The sequence below is a fragment of the Dendrobates tinctorius genome, unplaced genomic scaffold (assembly GCF_039654945.1).
Source record: "Dendrobates tinctorius isolate UK_male_01 unplaced genomic scaffold, ASM3965494v1 ptg000026l, whole genome shotgun sequence".
In the NCBI taxonomy this organism is placed as follows: domain Eukaryota; kingdom Metazoa; phylum Chordata; class Amphibia; order Anura; family Dendrobatidae; genus Dendrobates; species Dendrobates tinctorius.
Window position 1 is genome coordinate 704,202 of NW_027361694.1, and position 24,227 is coordinate 728,428.

The following is a 24,227-nucleotide window of genomic DNA, read 5'->3' on the forward strand; positions in this document are numbered from 1 at the left end:
GGCCTAAAACTGTCCCTGGAACTAGGACCCTAACTATCCCTGTCCCAGGGGTACTCTTGATAGAGAGGCCTGGGCCTCCAACCTTACTATGTATGTTAAACCCTAATCTGTCCCCTCCCCCACCCTATGAGGCATGGGGCAGAAATGTAAGGAAAACAAGACACAAAGACAGATGCGGTAACTGAAAATCACTATCATATAAAGCACTCACCAAAAATAAGGGAGGAGGATAGGGAAAGAGAGGAATAAAAAAACTAAATAGGAATAAGGACGAGGATATAAAAACTCAAAAAACTACTGCACAGAAAACAATCCAGCAACTACTCCAAACTTCAAAACTACAGAGTTCAACACTTCCAGGAAGATAATTCTTTCACTGGCAAGGAAGAAATGCCCAGAGCTAGTAAATGTAGGGAGAGGAAATGCTGCTGCTGAGAGCAACAACCCTGTATGTTCCCAGCCTGTGTGGAAAGAGTCCTTAACCCTTTCAGCACTGATGGAAAGGACATCCATTTAAAATAGGACAGGAATCACAACATCTCTAAAGAGGATCTGCAATTCATTAACATTATGACCTTCTAACTCCAAGTTTCCCAGGAGAGACGTGACACCCTCGTGGCAGTAGACCTTTAAGATCTTTTGTCAAACAGATGATTTTATAACACTCAAATATGATCCAATTCATAGCAAACTTTTAGGATTGACATGATTGCCATTATCAATTATAAGATTAGTGTGGATATGTTTGCAGTGCTAAGTGTGCGGTTGCATGTATTGGTTTTGTGCAGGTGGTGGCAGCCAGTGGTTCATTTACATTCTCATAAAAGCTGAGTTATATTTAGCGTAATGTGTGTTTTTTACCAACATAATTAGTAATGATAAATGTTTTTTAAATAAACATGCATGTGAGTATGGTTTTAATGATTGCTTTTACTGACTGATAACAAAAGATGGCATGATGAATTGCATCGTTTGTAGTCTTAATCTAATGTTTATTCATTTTACTCACTTCTACATCTCCATTAATTCCTCAGCACTTTACAGATATCATCATCACTTTTCCCATTGAGGCTAACCCTATCAGTATGTTTTTCGAGTGTGAGAGGAAACCCACAGAAACATGGGGAGAACACAAAAACTCTTTGTAGATGTTGTCTTTGGTGGGATTTAAAACTAGTTTTCAGTGCCAAGACTATTTAAAAATATAAGGTTTCCATCACGATTCCTCTGCTCAGTGATTGCTATGCTGTCCTTTGGAAACTGGGTCATGCTGAGTTATCAGTATTTTGATTGACAGCTGGGCTGTCCAATCTTGCAATGGTTATGCTAAGCTGTCGGTTCTTTGATTGATAGCTCGGCTGTCCTATCTGTGACTGTGAGGTGCAGGACTTTCTTCAGGTGTTCTGTGTTCTGGAGATTGCCCAAACAATTTCATTGAGCGATCTGCCCCTGATCCCTGCCAGAGATAGTTTGTGCTTCCTTTTGAATGTTTGCCTGATTGTGATGTTCTGAGTTCTGATCTTCTGCTGCCTGACCCTTTGGACCATGTTCTGACCACCCCTTTGTCTTATCATTTTGCTTGATCCGCTATCTTTTGATATTTTGACCCTTGGTCATGACCTGACTTACACCTTTGTCTTTTCCCTCGGTTATCTATGTGCTCTCTTGGTATTGACCCTGGAACTTGACTTCTCTGCCTCATGGTCTGTCCATGAGTAGTGACTAGCATCACAGTTTCCCAGAACAGTACTTCTTGACGTTGGTTATAAACAGCTCATCGGGGAGTGCATGAGGGGTTGAGTTGTCAGATACCTTTTCATCATGCCAGGAGGTAATTATAACTTTATCCAGGTTCCATTGACTAGTGATAAGGGCTCAGAAAATTGAATGCGAGATGTGCATTCTGATTAGGATGCAAATAAAGGAAAAGTTTCATTAAGATTGGTGCTTCATATGCCAGCTATAATGAGGGGCATTCAGGAATAAAATGCACCAAATTCATTGAGAGATAAGATTCGCTGTATTCATTCACTTTATGAGTACTGCACATCTTATCTGTGGTGTGGTGTGTGCCTCTTTGTTCTTTGCCAGAAATGTTACTGCAGTCAGGTAAGAAACGCTCTCACTATTGATGAATTTGACAGGTGGGCGTGGTAAACTGACTGCTCCCTAACTCTGCACATTTTGATATGAAAATGACAAAAGTCACAAATTTTTTTGAAAGTATTTTATGACAGTTTTCTGGTGCAATCACTGTGATGAATCACAGCCCAAGTGTTTGTATATCCTGTACATACCCACTATATAATTATATCAGGTGTGCTTATATATTTATACTACGGGATGAATAATATATTCATTACCAATTTTAAAGTCACAGCCCTTTTGTTTGTATTGAAATTTTCTTGTATTGGACTTGGATGGTAGTTTGACAATCATCATATTTGTCAATTTAGAGGTAAATTTCTATAGAAAAGAGAATATTGCATTCTAAGTATGGGAAGTGGTCAGAAGGTAGGCTTTTATCGGTGTTAATTTTTCTGGCTATAATATCATTAGGAACATTACTTAAATTTGTTTTTTGTAGGACCAATTTTTAGATACCTGCCGATTAATATTAAGAAATAAATACAAATGAACTGACTTGAGATTTATGCATTACTGTTGATAATTTATCTTTTTAAGACCTCATGCCACACAGAACAAGTACAGAAACACAGAGTTTATATGCCTCAAGACAAACATTTTGTGCCAACAACAATATGTCCTTTGCAAGAAGAAATACTTCTAGGTAGAGGCACTTGGAGGCGTATATAGACCAGGCAGTGAAATATGTGATATGGCTGTGGGTATGAGCCCTCAGGGCCATAATACTAAAAAGTTATGATTACATATATTACTGTTAGAGCCTGAGCTAATGGTTTGTTTAGGGCGAAATCTGGCAAAAAAGTCTGGGCAGTTTGTTTCGATCATACAGGATGTATTGTGAGCTCGGTAATGTAATCTTTACATTTGGTGTTTAGTACAATATTGTCCCTTTTGGGTTATGTGATAAAAGGATACAGGATTCTGTCGAAAATGCTGAATAGTTTGTCTATAGCAGTGGAGCAATGACGGTTGACAACTCATTAATGAACGGGATATGCAATATACGTGGCATCGTGTGTAGACCAATAGCTATATCATGTAAATTAGCCGATGTACCCAATAAGAAATATAACTAGTTTATGTTCAAATTTGCACAGTGGAGATGTCAAAATAATAATTATTCTAAATCCCTGGTGTAATGGTTACACATCTATTTAAAACTCACTTGTCTACATTTGTTTGTGTCCTAATAAAACAGACTGCTATATAATATTACCTTATGCTTTATTTTACAGGCTGTCTACAAGTCCTGGATATGTTCCCAATTTTTTGAAGTTACACAATCTGAATGCAGTAGCAAAATCCCTTGCAAGCAATACTGTTTGGAGGTACAAACGCAGTGTCCGTTTATATTACCAGATAACGATGATGTCGTCTATGGTGGGCTATCAAGTTTCATCTGTACAGGTAATCCATATATGTTATGTTATTACCCTTCATGAAAATAGAGGAACTACTCATCCATATGTTTAGGTAAAACTTGCCTAATATTGTATTTCTTGCACCGCTCATGGGCAACTTAGAAACAATTAATTTTGGTCTCCAATACAAGAACTTGTAAAAGGTTACAAAAAGCAATGTTTAAATTTTGTATCTGGAGTTTTATTTTTGGGGAGCTTTCTTCAGCAAATTAGGTCCAAGCAAGTCATAATTTGTTGCAAATCACTCTAATTGATCTTCAAGACAATGGAACTATGGATGTCCTTATGTTTGATTGTCTGTAATGTCCCTTTACAATCTGATAGACTTTTTACATTTTTCTTGAGGCCTTAAGGCCCCTTTACATTTAGCGATGCACCAGCGATCCCGACAACGATACGACCCGGTCATGATCGCTGGTGCATCGTTAAATGGTTGCTAGTGAGCTGCCAACCAGGCAGATCTCACCAGCGATGCAGCAGTGGTCGGCGGTCGCACTTACCTTTCAGACGCGGCGAGGGTGTCCGTCTTCCGCCTGCGTCCATGGCTCGCTCGTCGGCGCCAGCAGGAAGCAGACGACAAGAAATGGACCAGGCCGATCTTGCACGATCAGCGATAGCCAGCGGCGGAGCCATTCAGAGGTAAGAATCACATGTAGCGATATCGCTAGCGATATCGCTGCTGCGTCACAAAATCGGTGACGCTTTAGCGAGATTGCTAGCGATATCGCTATGTGTAAAGCCCCCTTTAGGGTCTCTTTACACAGTCTAACTGGTGGCACTAAATACCCATGGATATTTAGGGTCTCTTTACATAGTCTAACTGGTGGCACTAAATACCCATGGACATTTAATTGCAAATTTACACATGTCAATAATCTGTAATAGATTTTTGGATGCACATAGGCTGCCATTGTTCTCAGCAGTGTGAGTCTAGTATGTGATGGGTAATCAGCCATATGCTTTTTGTGAAACTAGATGTGGTAAAATAAAAAAGTTTAAATAAACTTAAAGTCTGAGTTTTAAAATTGTACAAGTTCCTCCAAGATCCTCTCTAAGAGAAGACACATATGTGATGGCCAAGCAAGTGCATATTACCAACTGGGCACACATTCACAATCACAATCACTGACTTTATTTGCAAACTAATCCTGACACACTGGAACAAATCTACTGCCACAAGACGACTGCTTCATTCAGCAGCTGTAGAACGAGTACTGGGATACCACATCTCTACCCAAATAATCCTCAGTAATAACCTATTCTGCTACACATGACTTTAATTATAGACCTTACTGAAAGTAATGAATAAATACTTTTCTCACAAATGGAAACAGTGTATCTGTGGTTTTTTTGTCTTAATGAGAATAGCATTTTCAAGAAACTTTTAACAAAAAATAGCACAAGCAAGAAACTTTGTGATATGTCTTATCAGTGAAGTCTTCCTTCCCCACTAATTACCTCCCTCCTCTGCTTTGAAATTGTCATCATGCGGTGTTGCTATCAGTGTGTCAAGAGTGGGAGAAGAGGGATGCATTGACAATTCAACACAATGGGCAGCACTTTGAACACATTTTATAAGTGGTCATAAACTTGTAAATAACTCATGAAAGAATAAAGTTATGTTAAAACCAAGCACACCATTGTTTTTCTTGTGAAAATTCAGGATGCAAGACATAGAGTAGCCATAAGCAGTATAATTTCTAATATACTCGCACAGAACAGCTTTCTGAAAACTTCTTTGGAAGTGAAAGTGAAAGTAATCCTTTAAGAAATTGTTTTCTTTTATTAATTCCATTAAGTTTATCAAGTTTCAGTAAATAATCTTTTTCTTACATGAGCCTACATGAAAGTTAAAATCAATAGTTTTGACCAGCGATTGCATGTATTGTCTTAAAGACCACTGTTAACTAAAGACATAGCTTTTATGCACATTAAAATAAATCTTCACATACATTAATTTTAGAAAACATAGTAACATAGTTATTAAGGTTGAAGGAAGACTTTAAGTCCATCTAGTTCAACCCATATCCTATCCTAACTTGCCCTAGCATGTTGATCCAGAGGAAGGCAAAAAAACCCATGTGGCAAACAGTAAGCTTCACATTGGGGAAAAAAATTCCTTCCGACTCCATATATGGCAATCAGACTAGCTCCCTGGATCAATGCAATATTAAGGAAACTAGTGTATATAACCTGTAATATTATACTTTTCAAGAAAGGCATCCAGTCTCTTCTTAAATTTTAGTAGGGAATTACTCATTACAACATCATATGGCAGAGAGTTCCATAGTCTCCCTGCTCTTACAGTAAAGAATCCGCGTCTGTGATTATGCTTAAAGCTTCTTTCCTCCAGACGTAGAGGATGCCGCCTTGTCCCCGTCACAGGTCTAAGAGTAAAAAGATCATTAGAAAGGTCTTTGTACTGTCCCCGCATATATTTATATATTTTAATAAGATCACCCGATCACTTCGATTTTCCAAATTAAATAACCCAAGTGTAATAACCTGTCTTGGTATTGCAGACCCCCCAGTTCTCTAATAACCTTGGTCACTCTTCTCTGCACCCGCTCCAGTTCAGCTATGTCTTTCTTATAAACCGGAGACCAGAACTGTACACAGTATTCTAAGTGTGGTCGCACTAGTGACTTATATAGAGGTAAAATTATGTTCTCCTCATGAGTGTCTATGCCTCTTTTAATGCATCCCATTATTTTATTTGCCTTTGTAGCAGCTGCCTGACACTGGCCACTAAATGTGAGTTTTGTCATCCACCCATACACCCAGGTCTTTTTCAGTGCCAGTTTTGCCCAGTGCCTTATAATTAAGCACATAATTATACATCTTGTTTGTTCTACCCAAGTGCATGACCTTACATTTATCCCCATTAAAGCTCATTTGCCATTTATCAGCCCAAGCTTCTAGTTTACATAAATCCTCCTGTAATATAAAATTGTCCTCCTCTGTATTGATTACCCTGCAGAGTTTAGTGTCATCTGCAAATATTGAAATTCTACTCTCTATGCCCCCTACAAGGTCATTAATAAATATGTTATAAAAAGCGGGCCCAATACTGACCCCTGTGGTACCCCACTGCTAACCGTGACCCAGTCTGAGTGTGCTCCATTAATAACCACCCTTTGTTTCCTATCCCTGAGCCAGCTCTTAACCCACTTACACATATTTTCCCCTCTCCCCATTGTTCTCATTTTATGTATCAACCTTTTGTGTGGCACCGTATCAAAAGCTTTTGAAAAGTCCATGTACACCACGTCCACTGCATTCCCTTGGTCCAGTCCGGAACTTACCTCTTCATAAAAGCTTATCAGATTAGTCTGATAGGAATGGTCCCTCGTAAACCCATGTTGATATTGGGTCATGAGGTTATTCTTCTTAAGATACTCCAGTATAGTATCTCTTAGAAAACCCTCCAGGATTTTACCCACAGTTGAGGTTAAACTTACTGGCCTATAATTTCCAAGTTCAGTTTTAGTTCCCTTTTTGAATATTGGCACCACATTTACCATACGCCAGTCCTGTGGTACAGACCCTGTTATTATGGAATCTTTAAAGATTAAAAATAATGGACTATCTATGACTGTACTTAATTCCTGGAGTACTCGGGGGTGTTTCACATCCATTTATTTTCAAAGTTCTGATTTTTTTTCACCACTAAAATAATAAAAAACTGGATATGTTTTATATCTCCTCTGTATGGGGAGAATCATTTTTAGGGGTCAATTTTAGCATACAACATATGCTGTAAAAACAATTCCCAAACAACACTGTTAGAATTATGTTTTTTTCCCAATTTTACCGCACTTAGATTTTTTTTCCCCATTTTCCAGTACATTATATGATAAAATGGATGATGTCACTCAAAAAAACTCATCCCGCAAAAAACAAGCCCTCACACATCTATGTGGACAGAGAAAGAAAAAAAGTACAGGACAAAATTTAAGTATTTTCGGTACTCTTTTGCAAAATTTGTTAATGTTTGGGAGCACAGAATAAAGCATATATTTCCTTTTCTCATCAGTTCACCTACTAAAACTGAATGTTTATCATTTTCCATTTCAGACACTGCTGAGGTTTTGTTAATAGCATATAGAAAAATAGTTCTGTCCAAATCTAATTTTGTGCATCATTTTGAAAGCTCATTTTTCGCTTTATCAATGTGTATACAATAAGTATGTTATATAAAAAATATTGCAGGTTTCCCAAAAACTATAATGAGTATTTTTTGTAAAAATGTGGGTACATTTTTCATGGTTTTGATTTATTTGGGAATGAAATGGTTACAAACCTTTCCCAATTTCAAAATCCACCAAATCAAAAGTTTAAGCCTTAATCATTTTCATGATGTTGAAGAAAATGACTGTAAATAAGGCTCTAGCACCTCCAAGTGGCCAGTTTAAGAAATGCAACGCTCAGCTGAATTTAGTTAATTCCCTTCAAAGCATTGTATTAGTTTGCTTAATCAGAATGAAAAGTAGTAAAAGTAATATTTATTGTACCATTGATGCACATTAGCAAACATTCTATGTGGTAGTGGATAATGTAAATTTAATGGTGTGACCTGTCATTAGGACCATGCTGACTGAAGCTGCCTGATTGCAGCAATGTACTTTGTATGATAAGGTGACACAACAGTTTGCAATCTTCATCTTGTGATCTTATTGACGTCATATTCCTAGAGGTACAAACATAGACACATGCAAACACACTTATACACATGCAAAGATATGCACACTTATGCAAACACACACGTGCATATATTTTAGCAATAATTAAGTATATTTCTGAAAAAAATGCTAAGCTCTAAGCCTGAAAAATGGTGCATCCATAATTTTGGCACTTAGCCTCACTCTTCCCACTTGCACTGGTGCTTTGACAAATGGGGTGATAGTAGGGGGGTTTATATTAGCTTCGTAATGACAGCTGATATCAAGCCCAGGGGTTAGTATTTGAAAGGCATCTATAAGACACCCCCATTACTAAACCCATAGTCATATTGTAAATAAAAAACACCCTGAATTAAGTACTTCATTTGAAATAAAGACACAGACTCCTTTATTAAATAAAAAAAACCTTATACTCACCTTTATTCCCATTCCACTGAAGTAAAAAAAAAGCAAAAAAGAAAAAACATCCCTTAAAATTTAGCCTTTAATTATATCAGATTAAAATTCATAAAATGTATATACCCTTAAAAAATGCTGATCGCACCTCTCAAGGGTCAAGGTAAGGTGAGTTAATCGCAAAGGGAACTTATTGCAGCCTTTGAGTGTAGGGGGCAATGTTAGGCACCAGGATTCCCCCTCTGTACAGGATGGATCCCAAGCCTTGTCCTGCAGTCTCCACCACAGTAGATGCTGCTCAGCAAAGATGTCAGTCTCAGCATCTAGCTGGGACTTGTGCTGTGCGCTTTGTTACTGGCTGTTAGGATTGGCATACTTCTTCTACAGGCTACAGGCTTCTGAATTCTCACGGCACAAGCACAGCACACTATTTGGATCCTCCCTTGCACAAGTACTGTATGAGATTTGTATATTTCTGACCATATTTTGACTTGATGTGTCTGGCCTCATTCAGTTTATTTTCATTGAGTGAGGTCACACATGTCTGGTATGCACATGACCACGTGTATGCAAATCGCTGACACGAGAATATCTTGACAGCATGCAGTGTGCACAGTGAGAATTCAGAAGTCTGCAGTCACATTGAATGACTGCAGACTTATCACAAGCCTTGATAACCCTTTTAATGCTCCTAACATAAATAAAAATATTATTAGTCAGTATCACAAAAAAAATTGCATCCATGTACCTGATAGATTACATTGTCTCTGGAATCGTTCTCTTTCTTTTCTTCTTCATCTTGTCCAGACCCCATGATTAGTTTTCTCGTCCACAGCTTGTCTCTGCAGATTTCCATCTTCTCCGGTCTTCTGCAGCAAATCTCATGATGCCCTTAAAGATAGCAGTGTCATTATAATGCTCCTGAATAAAAAATATCTGCCCCACACTGAGCCCCTGAATAAATAATTGACCCTCACTATATTCCCTGCACAAAATAGGAGCTCCACACTATCTCTCTTATGGTACATGCCATCCACACTGCCCTCTCCTTCCATACTGGGACCCTCTTCACACTGGGTCCCCCTATAGGGTCCAGTCTCTATACTATGCCCCCTGACTACACTCCCTCTTTTTGGTATGCTGTGACCTTACACCATCCCTGCATGCTACCCCCCACACTACTCAGTCTCTATTCTGTGCCCACTTACACTTTTCTTCCTCCATACTGTCTTCTTACAATATTCCTCTCAATATTCTCCTTACACGTTTTCCCTTCCCTCCTCATACATTTACCCTCTCATTTTCCATACTGCCTCCTCACACATCCTTCGACAGCCTCGCTCTTCATACTGTGTCCACACTTATACCCCACTCACAATACTGTCTGCACCCATCCCCCCATACATGCCTCCCATCTCACCCCTTCCTCCTCATATTGTGTCTTCAAATATCTCTTGTTCCCCATATTGTTTTTGCACCTGTTCCTTCTTTGCCCCCAAACTTATGTCCTCAAACCATCCCCATTACACTAAATCTCCACCACCCCAATTCAGTAAATACCACATCACAGTAAATCTCCCTCAGTCACGTTACAGTAAATACCCCCCCACACACATAGTAAATACCACCCATGCACACAGTAAATACACTCATTACACAGTAATACCCTATCACAGTAAATCTACCCCAGTCCCATTACAGTAAATGTCCCCCACAGACAGTAAATACCCCCCTACACACTGTAAATGCCACCCACACACAGTTAATATCCTCAACACACAGTAAATACCTCCCCACAAACAGTAAATACCCCCAAGCAGTATATTTACCAGCCCTGTTAAACTAAATCCCCCAATCTTCAGTGTCTTCAGGTCTACTAATATGGAGCATTTACCATCAATGCTCTCCACGCCGGTGAGTGACATCAGCAGCGTGATCACATGACCTGATCACGCTGCAGACCCGGCAGTCAGAGCTTCAATAGTATTCACATCTGAAAAATGCAAGTACAATTGTTCACTGGAAGCCGGCGCTCTGCAGCTTCTCTGAGACGGCTGTCAGTCCACAGGGCTGCAGAATGAAGCTGCCAGGGGAGACAATTCAGACCTGACTGCACCCCTCTCCCAGCTACTCCCGGGGTGTATGCCCTGACTGGCCAACCTAGATACTCCTCTAGAGAGCTGTGCACTGTATATTAGGATTATTTTTAGGAACACGCATGGAACGCTTTGCCTAAGAGTCCTTTTACTTAAATTGTGCATGACATGGCTGCTCTGTAGCATTTCTTCCTACACTGCCAGCTCCATGGACGCCCCGCTCCAGCTTTCTCCTTTCTTATTGGCTGAAGCAGGTACTTGTCCCACAGCTCCAGGAAGTGACTGTGACGGGCTCTGCTTTGTATCCAATGAGCGCTTCTCTTCAGTTTGTTGTAAGTCCTTATATTGGCAGTGGATTATTCAGGATACTCTCCAAGTGTGTGACAACAAAGCTTCTTTATTCAGGAACAAACAGGAACAATACATGATAAGCTTAATAGATCAGGAATAAATCATTTGTGTGTCTCTATCTGGGCAGCATCTACAGCAGGCTGCTTCTCTCATACACAGACACAGGAAAACAGGAAATACAGTCACATGCTGTCCCTGTGTGAACCTCTGGGTGGTTTTTTTTGTTCTATCTTTATGAACAACATACAAATCTAGCAACTGAACACGCATAGACAGGAATGGAGTTGTTGCACCAAACATATTTCAACACCTCAATATACCACAGCACTCAATATACAAGTATAACCAGCTGCTCAGACATAAGACAGAGCAGCTGCAGCAGAAATGTAGGGAAATATTGTATGTTTCCGCCAATACCAACACCAGTGTGCCTGATTTTTGATGTTGCCCTAGGCATAAGCAGGTGACTACCCCTGCCTTTCCCTTTTTCTAGGCTTAATTACATGTCAATACCTAATGTGAATACATTTACTTAAAGGGGTTGTCCCACATACAAAGTACACTCTAATCAGAGGAAAAAAGAACTAACATCAGCCCACTGGTATAAAGAGTACCCTTGATAAGGGCGTGGTACACAGACACATCAGGCGAGCTGGGATACAATGGAATAAAATTCAGCAATTGCAAAAAATATATAAAACATCTCATTTATTTAGTTTGCTTGAAAAAGAGAAAAAGTACTTAGTCCACTAGCCGTTAAATTAGTGGACTCCGTCATCGCCCGGAGCCTGAGGAGTGAAGGCAGTCCCGAAAGTTTAATTTCTATGAGTCCCCTCGAATGGGCTAAGATGGATGGATGAGCTGTTCGCTGTCTAGTCGATATCGGATCGCAGGTAACCATCATGCCGGAAACGTATTTTAGACGTTATTTTCCTGAGGTGAAGCGGCCAGAGTGGGGCCCAGTAATCAAGTTAATGGCAGGCAATCAGTGTGGTCTGGATGCAGATTATGGTGTGCAGCAAAGATGTGACCAGAAAGGAGTTGTGTTAGTCGCCGGAGACACTGGCAATGGTTCTGCGGTGACTCTGGGGATGAATGTGCTTGAAGAACTCGGAACCCTCTTCATCAGTGTGCCACAAGATGCTTTTCTGGACTGATGGGGCCCAAGTATTCCCCAGAGGAAGGTGTTTCAACAGTTGATATGGATTTCCTAGGCCCAGGAAACGTCAAGCGAAGGGAAAGTTCTAGAAACGTTGATAGTCCCTGCAGCTGCTAAACTCACTCTACCACCTGGTCAGACCGTGCTCACATAGCAAGTACTATCTTGTAAATCTCTTGTAGGGGTGGAAGTGCAGATCAAGCCTACTGTAATGGATCAGGTACCCTCGGAGCTCCTCATCACGCGGACATTAGCCACAGTCCATGATGGTAATGTGATAGTGCGGTGCGTCAATCTGGGGTAAGAAGATCTCACGCTCTCGCCTAAGAGTGAAGTGGCTCAGGTGCTGGGAATGCCAGAAGAGCTGATACAACTGGAAGCCGTACAATTGGCAGCCATGCAAGGGGACCGCTGGACCCTAGCCATCACAATGACACCAGAACATCCACCTGGAGGCCTTAAGGAGGGCTGTCAACTTCTAGAACAGATGCGAGCCGAACTGACGGGATTCTCCCCGCAACAGGTGCAACAGGTGGAAGCTGTACTGGAAGGCTACCAGGAGGTCTTTGCTCGTCATGAAGATGACTTTGGGTGCACCACGGCTATAGCCCACAAAATCCCTACAGAAAGTACTGCCTCAGTCTGGGAGAGATATCAGCAGATGCTGCCTCAGATGTACAAAGAGGTAAAGTAGATGCTGGCTCACATGCTGCAGGGTGGAGTCATATGGAAAAGTCAGAGCCTGTGGGCGGCTCCCATTGTCTTGGTCTGGAAAAAGGATGGAACCCTTCGCTTTTGTGTCGATTACCGATGACTGAATGCCTGTACGGTGCAGGACTCCTATCCATTACCCAGAATCAAGGAGTCGTTATCTGCCTTGGGGAAGGCAAAGTATTTCTCGTCCCTGGATCTGGTCAGCGGATACTGACAGCTGCCCATGGCTGAACACGATCGGCTGAAGACAGAGTTCATACTGCCCATGGGATTATTTAAATTTAATAGAATGCCCCAAAAATGTTACCTTTTCTGTAAGCAAATCGAGTACCTGGGGCACATTGTATCCGCTGAAGGAGTGAGACCTGCACATGAGAAGATAGCGGCGGTGCAGGACTGGACAACCCCGAAGAAAGTGAAAGATGTTCGGGCCTTTCTGGGGCTTACTGGGTACTACCGAAGGTTTGTGAAGAATTTCACCCACACCGCTAATCCGCTGCTGAAAGTACTAAAGGGAGTGTGGTCTGGTTCAAAGAATTGGACTTTCCAATGGGGAGGTAGCCAGGATGAAGCCTTCCAACCCTTGACTATGACCTTGACTGAGGCCCCAATACTTGCCTATGCGGACCTCTAACAACCCTTCATTCTTCACACCGATGGAAGTCTACATGGTCTGAGGGCTGTGCTATTGCAAATACAGGAAGGGAAGTAACAAGTGATTGCCTATCTGAGCCGGTCTCTCCATGACTCGGAATAGAACCTGGACAATTATAGCTCCTTCAAGTTGGAACTGCTGGCTTTAGTGTGGGTGATGACCGAAAAGTTTTCCGAATACTTGTCAGGGTCCGAAGTCTTGGCGCACACTGACAATCCCCTAGCCCATCTGGAAAATGCAAAATTGGGGGGCCTTGGAACAACGATGAATGGCCCGCATAGCAAAGTATTGGTACAAGATTATGCATCAAGCCAGAGCCGAGACCACAAATACTGATGCTATGTTGAGAGTGACCCTTGTGCAGCCTGGACACAACCAAGATGAAGAGTGAGAGGCACAAGAGATTCCTGGTTTTCGGAACCTCGCTAAGTCATTGGTGGTGATGCAGGGACATATAGGAGAGGTATCTGGAGAACAGGTTTTGGGGCAACCTCAGAATAACTGGGTACAACTCCAGCAAGAAGATAAGGAACTTGCCAGTTAAGACAGTGGGTGGCTCTGAAGCGACTTCCCAGCCAGTGAGAAAGAGACGCTCTGTCCCCAGGAACTCTGCAGATTCTAAGGCAGTGGGAGAGACTCCAGTTGGAGAATGACTTGCTGTATAGAAAAGTGCAGTTGGTGCGGGAGTTGGCCTGTCAATGATGTCGGAGCTGTGACCTAGCCAAACTTCTGGAGCAGAGAACCCCGACGCAGACCATCATGACTTCTGCCTCCATATAATTATTGATGATCGATTAATTAACTGTGGATCCAGATCATCTCGGGTATGAACATTTTCTTGTATTGACTGACCACTTTACCAAGTTCACTGTGGTGACTCCAACTCAGGATCAGGGTGCTAAGTCAGCTGTGCAGGCCATTTGCTGAGACTTCTTCTGGGTGTATGTTTGCCCAAAGAGGATCCATTCTGACCAAGGTGCTTGTTTCCCAGAGTGATGGAGGCGTTCCATCGTCTGTACCGGAATGAGAAGTCAAGGACAACGCCCTATCATCCTCAGGGAAATGGAGCCTGTGAACACTTCAATTGGACGTTAATTCAGATGCTCCAAACATTGGAGGAAGATTGGAAAATACGGTGGCCTGAGTACGTGGCTGAATTGGTCTGTGTGTATAACAATCGAGAACATCGACATCGGCTGCAGACTCTTCACTGGCTGGTGCAGACTAAGTTTTGGGAACTCCAACATGATGAAACGACGCCTATTCGAGGGATAGCTCTCAAGGCCAGAGACCGAGTGTTGGTCTGAGACAAGCGACTCTGGGGCAAGTTGGAGCATCAATGGGAAAAAACCCTGTATCGAGTGAATCACCAGGGTGGGTCCGATGGGCCAGTGTATGAAGTTCAACCTGAACAGAAAGGAGCACGTACCTGAATAGTCAACCGCAGCATGTTGCTTCCTTGCTTGCCACAGGAGGAGAGTGCCGAACACCTCCGAAACGCTCACCCCAACGGTTCTCAACTGTGATGAGGAAGAGATACTTGCCTCTCTCTCAGACTTGGATAGTCCGCCGTCTGCCAGTCCCAGGGAAGTGCGTAGGCCTGAAACCACAGAGACGGCTGATTCGCCAGATCAAGATATGCATCCCTCCTCTACCACTCAACCTGAACTACGCCATACGGAGCGGACGACAGCTGGAATACCTCCCACTCGTCATGAACAAGACCAGTATATTTGGCAGTGAATTATGCAAGAAATGGAAAAGTGTGAATGACTGATGAAGGAACTCTCACCCGTGGAATGGCGAGTTTAAGGAAGGCGGGAGTGTAAGGAGGAAGACTGGGCTGCAGGTTACCTGCATCATGCCGGGTTCAGAACTGTCGAGGCTGTGTCCAGGGTTGCCGGGGGGAAAGAATGTGGGACGGGACAGGTCCCATGACCCAGGGAGAGGGGGCATGGCTAAGCTGGGCAGTGTACAGGAAGCGTGGGAAAGAAGTCTCAGTTTCCCGCTTGCAGTGAGAGGAGAGGCAAGTGTGCTGCACGCTAGGCAGAGTGAGTGTGCAGAACGCTGCGCACCCGGCTAAGCAGAGTACAGTGCTAACGCGGAGGAGTGGGTGCCATGTTCAGAACCCTGAGGTGCATTCCCCGTTGCTGACAGACGCGCGGCAGTACACCTGTTGTACAAAGACTCCTGCAGCTTTCCCCACTTTGACTGCAGAGATTTCAGGACTAGGGGCTCAGCGGGCAGAACTAGTGACTGCCAGATGCGACAAGAAGCTGGACCGTACTTTGTTGGAATCCTTCTGAGGACACCACGAAGGCCGTTGCCGGTACTCCAACTCCCATCAGACAGTATGTGGATAAGGACCGGAGGAGACTACGATAAGTGCCATTTAAATATCAGACTGCCGAGTTAAACCTTTGAACCCCTTGTTTATTGTTCACTGTTCATTGTTTATTAACTCCTTGCGTGGAGACCATTGCCATCCCTTTTGTTAAGAAATTAAATAATATTGTTATACAGCCTTGTTCTGCAATCCCTGCGTTACTGCATTCCCGTACCTCCTTACACAGGAACATGGGATGATCATTTCACAGCTTCTGGGCAAGGAAGGATGCAAAAGAATAAACAGGCATTACAGCATGGGAGCACAGCTGATTCTTTCTGTGAAGTCAAATATTTATCTATTTTAAAAATTTGTCACAGAAAGAATTAGCTGTGATCCCGGGCTGACTTGTCTGTATATTTTCTTTTGTGTCCTCACATGCCCAGGAGCTGTGATATAATCAGAGCATATTCCTGTACGCTCAGACACAGCCATTTTTTTTTATATATTTTCTTTTTTATTGTTCTTGAGTCGTATTCTTATATGCGGTTTTAATGTATTCTATTAAAGTACAGTACAATTAATTTAATGTGTTTTATATAATTGCCTTGCAGATGTGGCAGTTACTTGTCCTGCCCCGTTTCCTTTTTTTTTTTTTTCGGATTGTATATAAACTCCTGCGTTGTATGCTTGTATCATGCCCTGATGAAGTGAGCTGGGACAGCTCAGGAAATGCGTAGGCACCTATAAAGCTTCTTGAATTATACCTACAGCAGCGCAGTGCATCATTGCACCTTAAAGCCATCTCCAATTACATAGGTGGGGCACATTTATAAGATTATCTAGGTACAGGAACATTTTTTTTAACATCCATTTGTGGAACTTTTTTTTATTCCAAGATCTGTTAATTAAAATGTAAATTGTACGTAAGACAACCCCTTCAACCATTTAGTGACAGAATTAATTTTAACCTTAATGACCATGCCAAATTTTTTAAATATGACCAGTGTCAATTTATGTGATAATAATTCTGAAATGCTTCTATGAATCCCAGTGATTCATATTTCAAACTTTCGATCTCTATATCCTTACAACAGTTAGTCATGCTGCACAAAACAATCATTAACTAATATTTTCCATTTGTCTATTTTACATTTGCACCATTTTTCAAGCGTCATTTTATTTTGTTAGAAAGTTAGAAGGGTTAAAAAATGTGTTGTTTTTTTTAACCAATCCCTGTATGCGACTTTCACTTTTTTCACTTTGACTGCAAGTATAATGCATTGCAATCCCCTTAATCCATACTGTTCTGCCTTCTTCCACATATGATGCTGTGTGGATTCCAGCATACGGCTAAACCCTTCATCCACTCCCAGTAAAAAGACTGTATGGGTGCTTAAGTCTATGTTTATTGAGATGATGATGAACTTAGTAAGGGTGAACAACAATGGTGGATGATAACGGATGATATAGTGGATTTTAACAGATGATATAGTGGATGATTACGGATGATACTGTATAGTGGATGAGATCGGGTAAAAACTACAAAGAAATAGACAGTACAGTATATCAGTACTGGCAGATATCAAAACAGCAGCAGTAATACAGGGTGTTATTACATCAGTAAAGGCAATGATACAGGGTGCTATTACATCAGTAACAAGAGTATTAAAGAGGTTGCACATTACAACACATAATGCAGTTAAGAGGGATATGTAAGCAAACTTAGGATTCAGCATTGCACTACCCTAAACAGACATGCATCTATCTAACATGCAGTGCAAAGAGCATTACAACTAGCTAGCACAGGTACATTGCACAAACACATAACTGTATTAAACCCTCACCGGAATCGCTTGACAGAAGCAGTGATTTGCAGAGAGCAGGACAGGTGTGTGTAACTCAGAGATCCAGGGAGAAAATTCTACAACTTATCTAGCCTGGGAAAGCTGAAGGGGCAGTTCTAAACAGAACAAGATGTTAGAGGGAAAGGCCTCTAAATCCAGAAACAAAAAAAGGGGACAACTATGACATAACTGGTACAGCACTTAAGAAATTACTTGCTGCACATAAGTGGGCAGAACACTCCCTGCTTGGCATCACAGATGCCACTATTTTGTTCTTTTGGGGACAATAACAACACAAGTGCAGTAAATGGCCTGAGGAACAGTTTGTGCTCCCCAAGTTTGCACACTCTGACCTCTACTTTGCGCACTTTCCCATCCTTGCTGGGAAGAAACTTGGTAACTAGGCCGAGTAGCCACTCATTTCAATGTGACTGACTGTCTTTGACAAGTACAACATCGCCGGGTTGGATGTTTGGGTGGTCTTTTTGCCACTTTATCCTGGTTTGCAAAGTAGAGAGATATTGCTTCTTCCATCTGTCCCAGAAGACATTGGACATGCTTTGTAAATGGCCTTAGTGTCTCACTAAGTCTTGATGATGTTGAATGAGCAGGGTTGCGACGTGATGTCGTCCAGGGATTATTACCGGGTGTTTCTCTGAAACTACTAATTCGGCTTCTTGATGACGGCCACCTACTCTCAGCAGCCCGTCTTAGTCGACAATTGGATCGAGCTTCTTTAACACGCTGTCTCCAGGAATGGGTCGTCTGTTGTGAATTCTCTCTCTGGCTTCCCTCTGGTGATTACTGAAGATAGTGGAGCTGGTCAGATTGAGAGTTCTCTTTCTGGGCTCCCTCTTGTGGTTACTGGAGGTAGTGGAGCTGATCTGATTGACAGAGGCTTGCCACCTGATAATGATGAAGACGATTGGAGATCTGGGGTTTCTGATTGGGATTTAAGACAACTGACTCCCTCTATCCCTGCTGGTGATTTTTTTCCTGTGCCTTATGAGGTCTGATGTCTCCTGCTCTTTCCCTGTATGTTCAGCTAAGTGGTTCAGTTGCTATTCTGTTTGCATTTGATCTGGATTTGTTTATTTCTGTTTTGTGCGGGTCAGCTAGCTCCTGTTAGGCTTTGGGTTCCTGCAACTGCACAGCAGGAATCCAGAGCCTTGCATTCAGCAGTCTCCCATTCTCCACCGACCGCTCAGGAGCCTGCACAGCGGTCCCGGCGTTCCAGACGCCCTGCTCAGACCAGCTCTGTGGGTCTGGTTGTTGCTGCCACCTCTGGGCCAGCAATAGCAGCGCAGCCTGCTCTGCAGCAAGCCACTCCAGAGGCTCCAAGACTCCAAGTCCTTACGTTGCGCTACTGGGCATGCTCACGAGACGATCTCCCATTGGAGATCGGGAGTCACATGCTCAGGTCCTTCTCCAGATCTGATTGGTCCATCTCAGAGATCTGGAGGCTTCCGGAAGGTCCCGGTTATAAAAGGGTCGCATGGCCGCTTGGCCATGCGCAAGTATAAACTCTAATTGTTACTGTGTGAATGATGATGGATGTATGGACTGCAAATGACTCATTAAGATTCCCCTCCCTCTGATATTACGAGTGTGTATAGGGATCTAGTAATAGAGTCAGTGCCAGTCAGTGGCAAGCTACAGGCCACAGTACGCATCCTCCACAGTGCTAGCATCCGACAGTGCGCCCCTTTTGGGCATTGTCGTTTTGCGGCTGGATCAGTTGCCGCGCTGCAGTCGACAACATGGTAGGTCTAGACGGACTTTGACCCTGTGTCTTTGGCCTAGTTCTGTGACCACATACAGTGCATACACACCGCTGAGACCTGTGAGGTCAACAGGCTCAGCATTTATGTTTATGTCTTAGGCGTCTCTGTGATATTAACAGAGCTTGCCAGCACATGCCGGGTGACGTTCAACCCGCGTGTACCATATCACCATACTGTGCGCCTGCCAATATATAGCAGCAGTTTAACACCTCTGCATGGTGGACCCCGGGCGGCGAACGCAGTTTTTGTTATTTAATATTTAGTGTGTTCCGCCGTCCCTAACAGCTCCGGCTGGGGCTATGCTGAATCACCGCCCATACGTTACTGCATGTGCCAGTTTGTTTTGTCCCCTTTTATATTGGTCTCTTTTTGCTTTGCTTTCAAAATATACCAGAGTGCTGATATAGTGGGGGGCCAAGTTGTGTGACTTCAGTGTTTTTTGCTTCAGACGTGTTGGACTTTTGCAGGGTTTTGGAGTGATTGCAGACAGTGTCTTTCCTTTCCTGTCCTGTCTAGTCAATGTGGGCACCATCGTTTGCTCAGTCTATTTTTCTGCCTGCGTTTGTGTTTTCATCTTGTCTCACCGACAATATATGTTTGGGGGCTATCTATTCCTTTGGGGTCTGCTCCGGGGCAGTTTAGATTTCCCCTTTCTTGCTTTAGGCTTAGTTAGCTCTCCGGCTGTGCCGAGGCGTCTAGGATCATCGTAGGTACGCTCCACGGCTACCGCTAGTTGTGTGGACAGGATCAGGGGTCATAATCCGCTTAGTTACCAACCTCTCTGGTTTTCTGTGCCTTAACCTGGGCCTGCTATCCTCCTCGGTGACCCATTCATAACAGAATCACCAGCCTAACTGTACACTCTAGGGTACTCTAAAGAAGGAAAGAATTTAAAAAAAGTGTCAGAATTTTTTTTTCATATATTTTTTCCTCTTTTTTTTCTGGGTTGTAGGAGGATTTTTTTTTACTTTTTGTCTAAATGGAGACTAAGCAATTGTCTGATTGTGTTGAGCAGCTCGCTGCTGAAGTGTGGGGAATTTCTGCCTATCTCGCTCAATCATCTGCTGTTGAACCAAAAATCCCTACTCCTGATGTGTTTTCTGGGGATTGGTCTAAATTTTTGAATTTTAAGAATAATTGTAAATAATTTTTTGCTTTGAAACCTAACTCATCAGGGAGCTCTGTGCAGCAGGTTAAAATTGTCATCTCCCTGCTACTCGGCGATCCCCAGGATTGAGCCTTTTCTTTGACACCCAGAGATCCTATTCTGGCTAATGAGGATGCGTTTTTTTCAAGCCTTGGGTTTGTTGTATGATGAACCTAATGCTAATGGTCAAGCTGAGAAAACTTTATTAGCATTGAACCAGGATCAGGATTCTGCAGAGTTATATTGCCAAAAATTCCGAAAGTGGGCGGTCCTTACTAAATGGAATGACGATGCCCTAGCAGCTCTCTTTCGGAAGGGTTTGACAAAAACCGTAAAAGATGTTATGGTGGGATTTCCTGTTCCCTCTGGTCTTGACGACTCTATGTCATTGGCCATTCAAATTGATCGGCGTTTACGAGAACGTAAAACTACACGAGAGGCATTGCTGCATTTCGAATGAACTTCTGAACCCATGCAATGTGATAGGGTTTTGTCTAGGGCGCAACGTCAGGAGTATAGAAGGCGAAAAAAGTTGCGTTTTTTCTGTGGGGACGCCTCTCATACTATTGCTGTCTGCCCTAAACGAGAAAAGCGTTTTGCTCACACATTTGCAGTGGGCAGTGTACAGCCTAAGTTCCTTTTGGCGATTACCCTGAACTACTCCTTGTCTACATTTTCTGCTTAGGCTTTTGTTGATTCGGGAGCAGCTTTGAATCTGATGGATTTGGACTTTGCTAAACGTTGTGGTTTTCCCATGATACCCCTGCGGACTCCTATCCCTTTGAGGGGTATTGATGCTACTCCCCTGGCGGAGAGTAAACCCCAGTTTTGGACCCAGGTGATAATGCGGGTCGCCCCGGACCACCAAGAAAATTGTAAATTTTTGGTGTTGCACAATTTGCATGATACTATTCTTCTGGATTTCCCTTGGTTGCAAACTCATAATCCTGTTTTAGATTGGAAATCTGTGTCTGTGGTGAGTTGGGGTTGTCAATGTGTTCTTAGTGACACTCCTGTTTTCTCCACCTCTCCCCAGTCTCATGATATTCCTGACTATTTGGCTGATTTTTCTGATGTATTCAGTGAGAGTAAGTCTGCAAAGTCTTTGCCTCCTCATAGGAGTTATGACTGTGCAATTGAGTTAATGCCCAGGTGTAAATTTCCCAAGAGTCGGCTTTTCAACTTATTGGTACCAGAACATGATGCTATGCGATCTTATATCAAAAAGTCGTTGGAGAAGGGTGATATTAGGCCATCCTCTTCACCTTTAGGTGCTGTTTTTTTTTTTGGCAAAGAAAGATGGTTCATTCAGGCCATGTATTGACTATCGTTCCCTTAGCAAAATCACTGTTAAATATCAGTACCCCTTACCCCTGATTTCTGATTTATTTTCCAGAGTTAAAAGTGCCTGTTGGTTTACCAAGCTTGACCTCAGGGGGGGGCGTATAATCTTATTCGCATCAAGCACGGGGATGAATGGAAGACCGAGTTTAATACTCCGGAGGGACATTTTGAGTACCTGGTGATGCCTTTTGGGCTCACTAATGCCCCTTCTGTCTTCCAGTCTTTTATGAACGATATTTTCCGGGACTTTGTGGATACGTTTTTGATCATTTATCTGGATAATATTTTGATCTTTTCCAGTGATTGGGATTCTCATGTGGAACATGTCCGGACTGTGTTCCGGATTTTGGGGGAAAATTCTCTGTATGTTAAGGGATCAAAGTGCCTCTTTGGTGTGCAGAGGATTTCATTTTTGGGATTCATTTTGTCCCTGTCTGCTATTGAAATGGACCCAGCCAAGATACAGGCCATTTATGATTGGGTTCAGCCCATTTCTTTGAAGACTCTCCAGAAGTTTTTGGGTTTTGCTAATTTCTACCATAAATTTATAAGTAATTTTTCTGGTATTGTTAAACCACTGACTGATTTGACCAAAAAGGGCGCTGAGGTGGTGAATTGGTCTCCAGAGGCAGTTTCGGCATTTCAGAAGCTTAAGCGGAGATTCACTTCTGCTTCGTTTCTACGGCAACCTGATGCCTCACTCCCATTTCAGGTGGAGGTAGATGCTTCTGAGATTGGTGCAGGAGCTGTTTTGTCCCAAAGAGAACTGGTGACTTCTAAGATGAATCCCTGTGCCTTCTTTTCTCGAAAATTCTCCCCATCTGAACGTAACTATGACGTGGGGAATCGGGAATTGTTGGCCATGAAATGGGCATTTGAAGAGTGGAGACATTGGTTGGAGGGAGCTAGACATCAAGTTGTGGTCCTCACCGACCACAAGAATTTGATTTATCTTGAATTAGCCAAACGCTTGAATCCTAGACAGGCTAGGTGGGCCTTGTTTTTCACGCGTTTTCATTTTGTGGTCTCTTTTCTTCCAGGCACTAAGAATGTTAAGGCAGACGTCCTTTCTAGGAGTTTCTTTGCGGATTCTCTTGATGTGACCGAGCCTACTACCATTCTAAATGAGGGTGTAGTTCTTTCCGTCATCTCACCCGATTTGAGACGTGCCCTGGAGGAATTTCAGGAGGACAAACCTGAACATTGCCCTATGGGAAAATTGTATGTTCCTGACCAATGGAGGAAAAGAGTAATATCTGAAATTAATTGCTCCACGTTGGCTGCTCATCCAGGTATTTTTGGTCCCAGAGATTTGGTGAGTCAGTCTTTTTGGTGGCCCGCCTTATCTCGTGATGTCAGGAATTTTGTGCAGTCCTGTGGGACTTGTTCATGGTCCAAGCCCTGTTCTCGTTCTAGTGGGTTGTTGATGCCCCTGCCGGTGCCCAGGAGGCCATGGACTCATATCTCAATAGATTTTATATCTGATCTTCCTGTCTGTCAGAGAATGACTGTTATCTGCGTGATCTGTGATAAATTTTCTAAGATGGTCCATCTTGTACCACTCTCAAAGTTGCCATCTTCTTCTGAGTTGGTGCCCTTGTTTTTGCAACAGGTGTTTCAGTTGCATGGGATTCCTGAGAACATTGTGTCGGACAGAGGAGTCCAGTTTGTTTCCAGATTTTGGAGAGCTTTTTGTTCCAAACTGGGAATTCAGTTTCTTTCTCCTCTGCATTTCATTTTCAGACCAATGGGCAGACTGAGAGGACAAACCAGACTTTGGAATCCTATTTGAGATGTTTCATATCTGCTGATCAGGATGACTGGGTCTCATTTTTGTCCTTGGCCGAATTTGCCCTAAACAATAGTGCTAGTTCTGCCACTTTGATGTCACCCTTTTTCTATAACTTTGGGTTTCATCCTCGATTTTCTTCAGGGCAGGTAGAATCTTCGGCCTGCCCAAGTGTGGATTCTGTGGTAGAGAGAATGCAGGAGATTTGGGACCAAGTGGTGGATAAGTTGTCCCAATCTCAGGAAATAGCCCAACGGTTTTCCAACCGGCATAGGACCATCGGTCCCCGGTTTAAAGTGGGTGATATGGTTTGGTTGTCTTCAAAGAATATTCATATGAAGGTTGCGTCTCCAAAATTCAAGCCAAGA

General features: G+C 42.7%; 1 protein-coding gene across 1 annotated transcript in view; it reads left to right on the forward strand.

Annotated features, from left to right (window-relative positions):
* Positions 1 to 24,227, forward strand: part of NALF1 (NALCN channel auxiliary factor 1) — a 751,636-nt gene that overhangs the window by 701,968 nt on the left and 25,441 nt on the right. Inside the window, exon 2 of the mRNA XM_073569473.1 lies at positions 3,384 to 3,555. Within this exon, the coding sequence (XP_073425574.1) occupies positions 3,384 to 3,555 (172 nt within the window). The remainder of the gene's footprint in view (positions 1 to 3,383; positions 3,556 to 24,227) is intronic.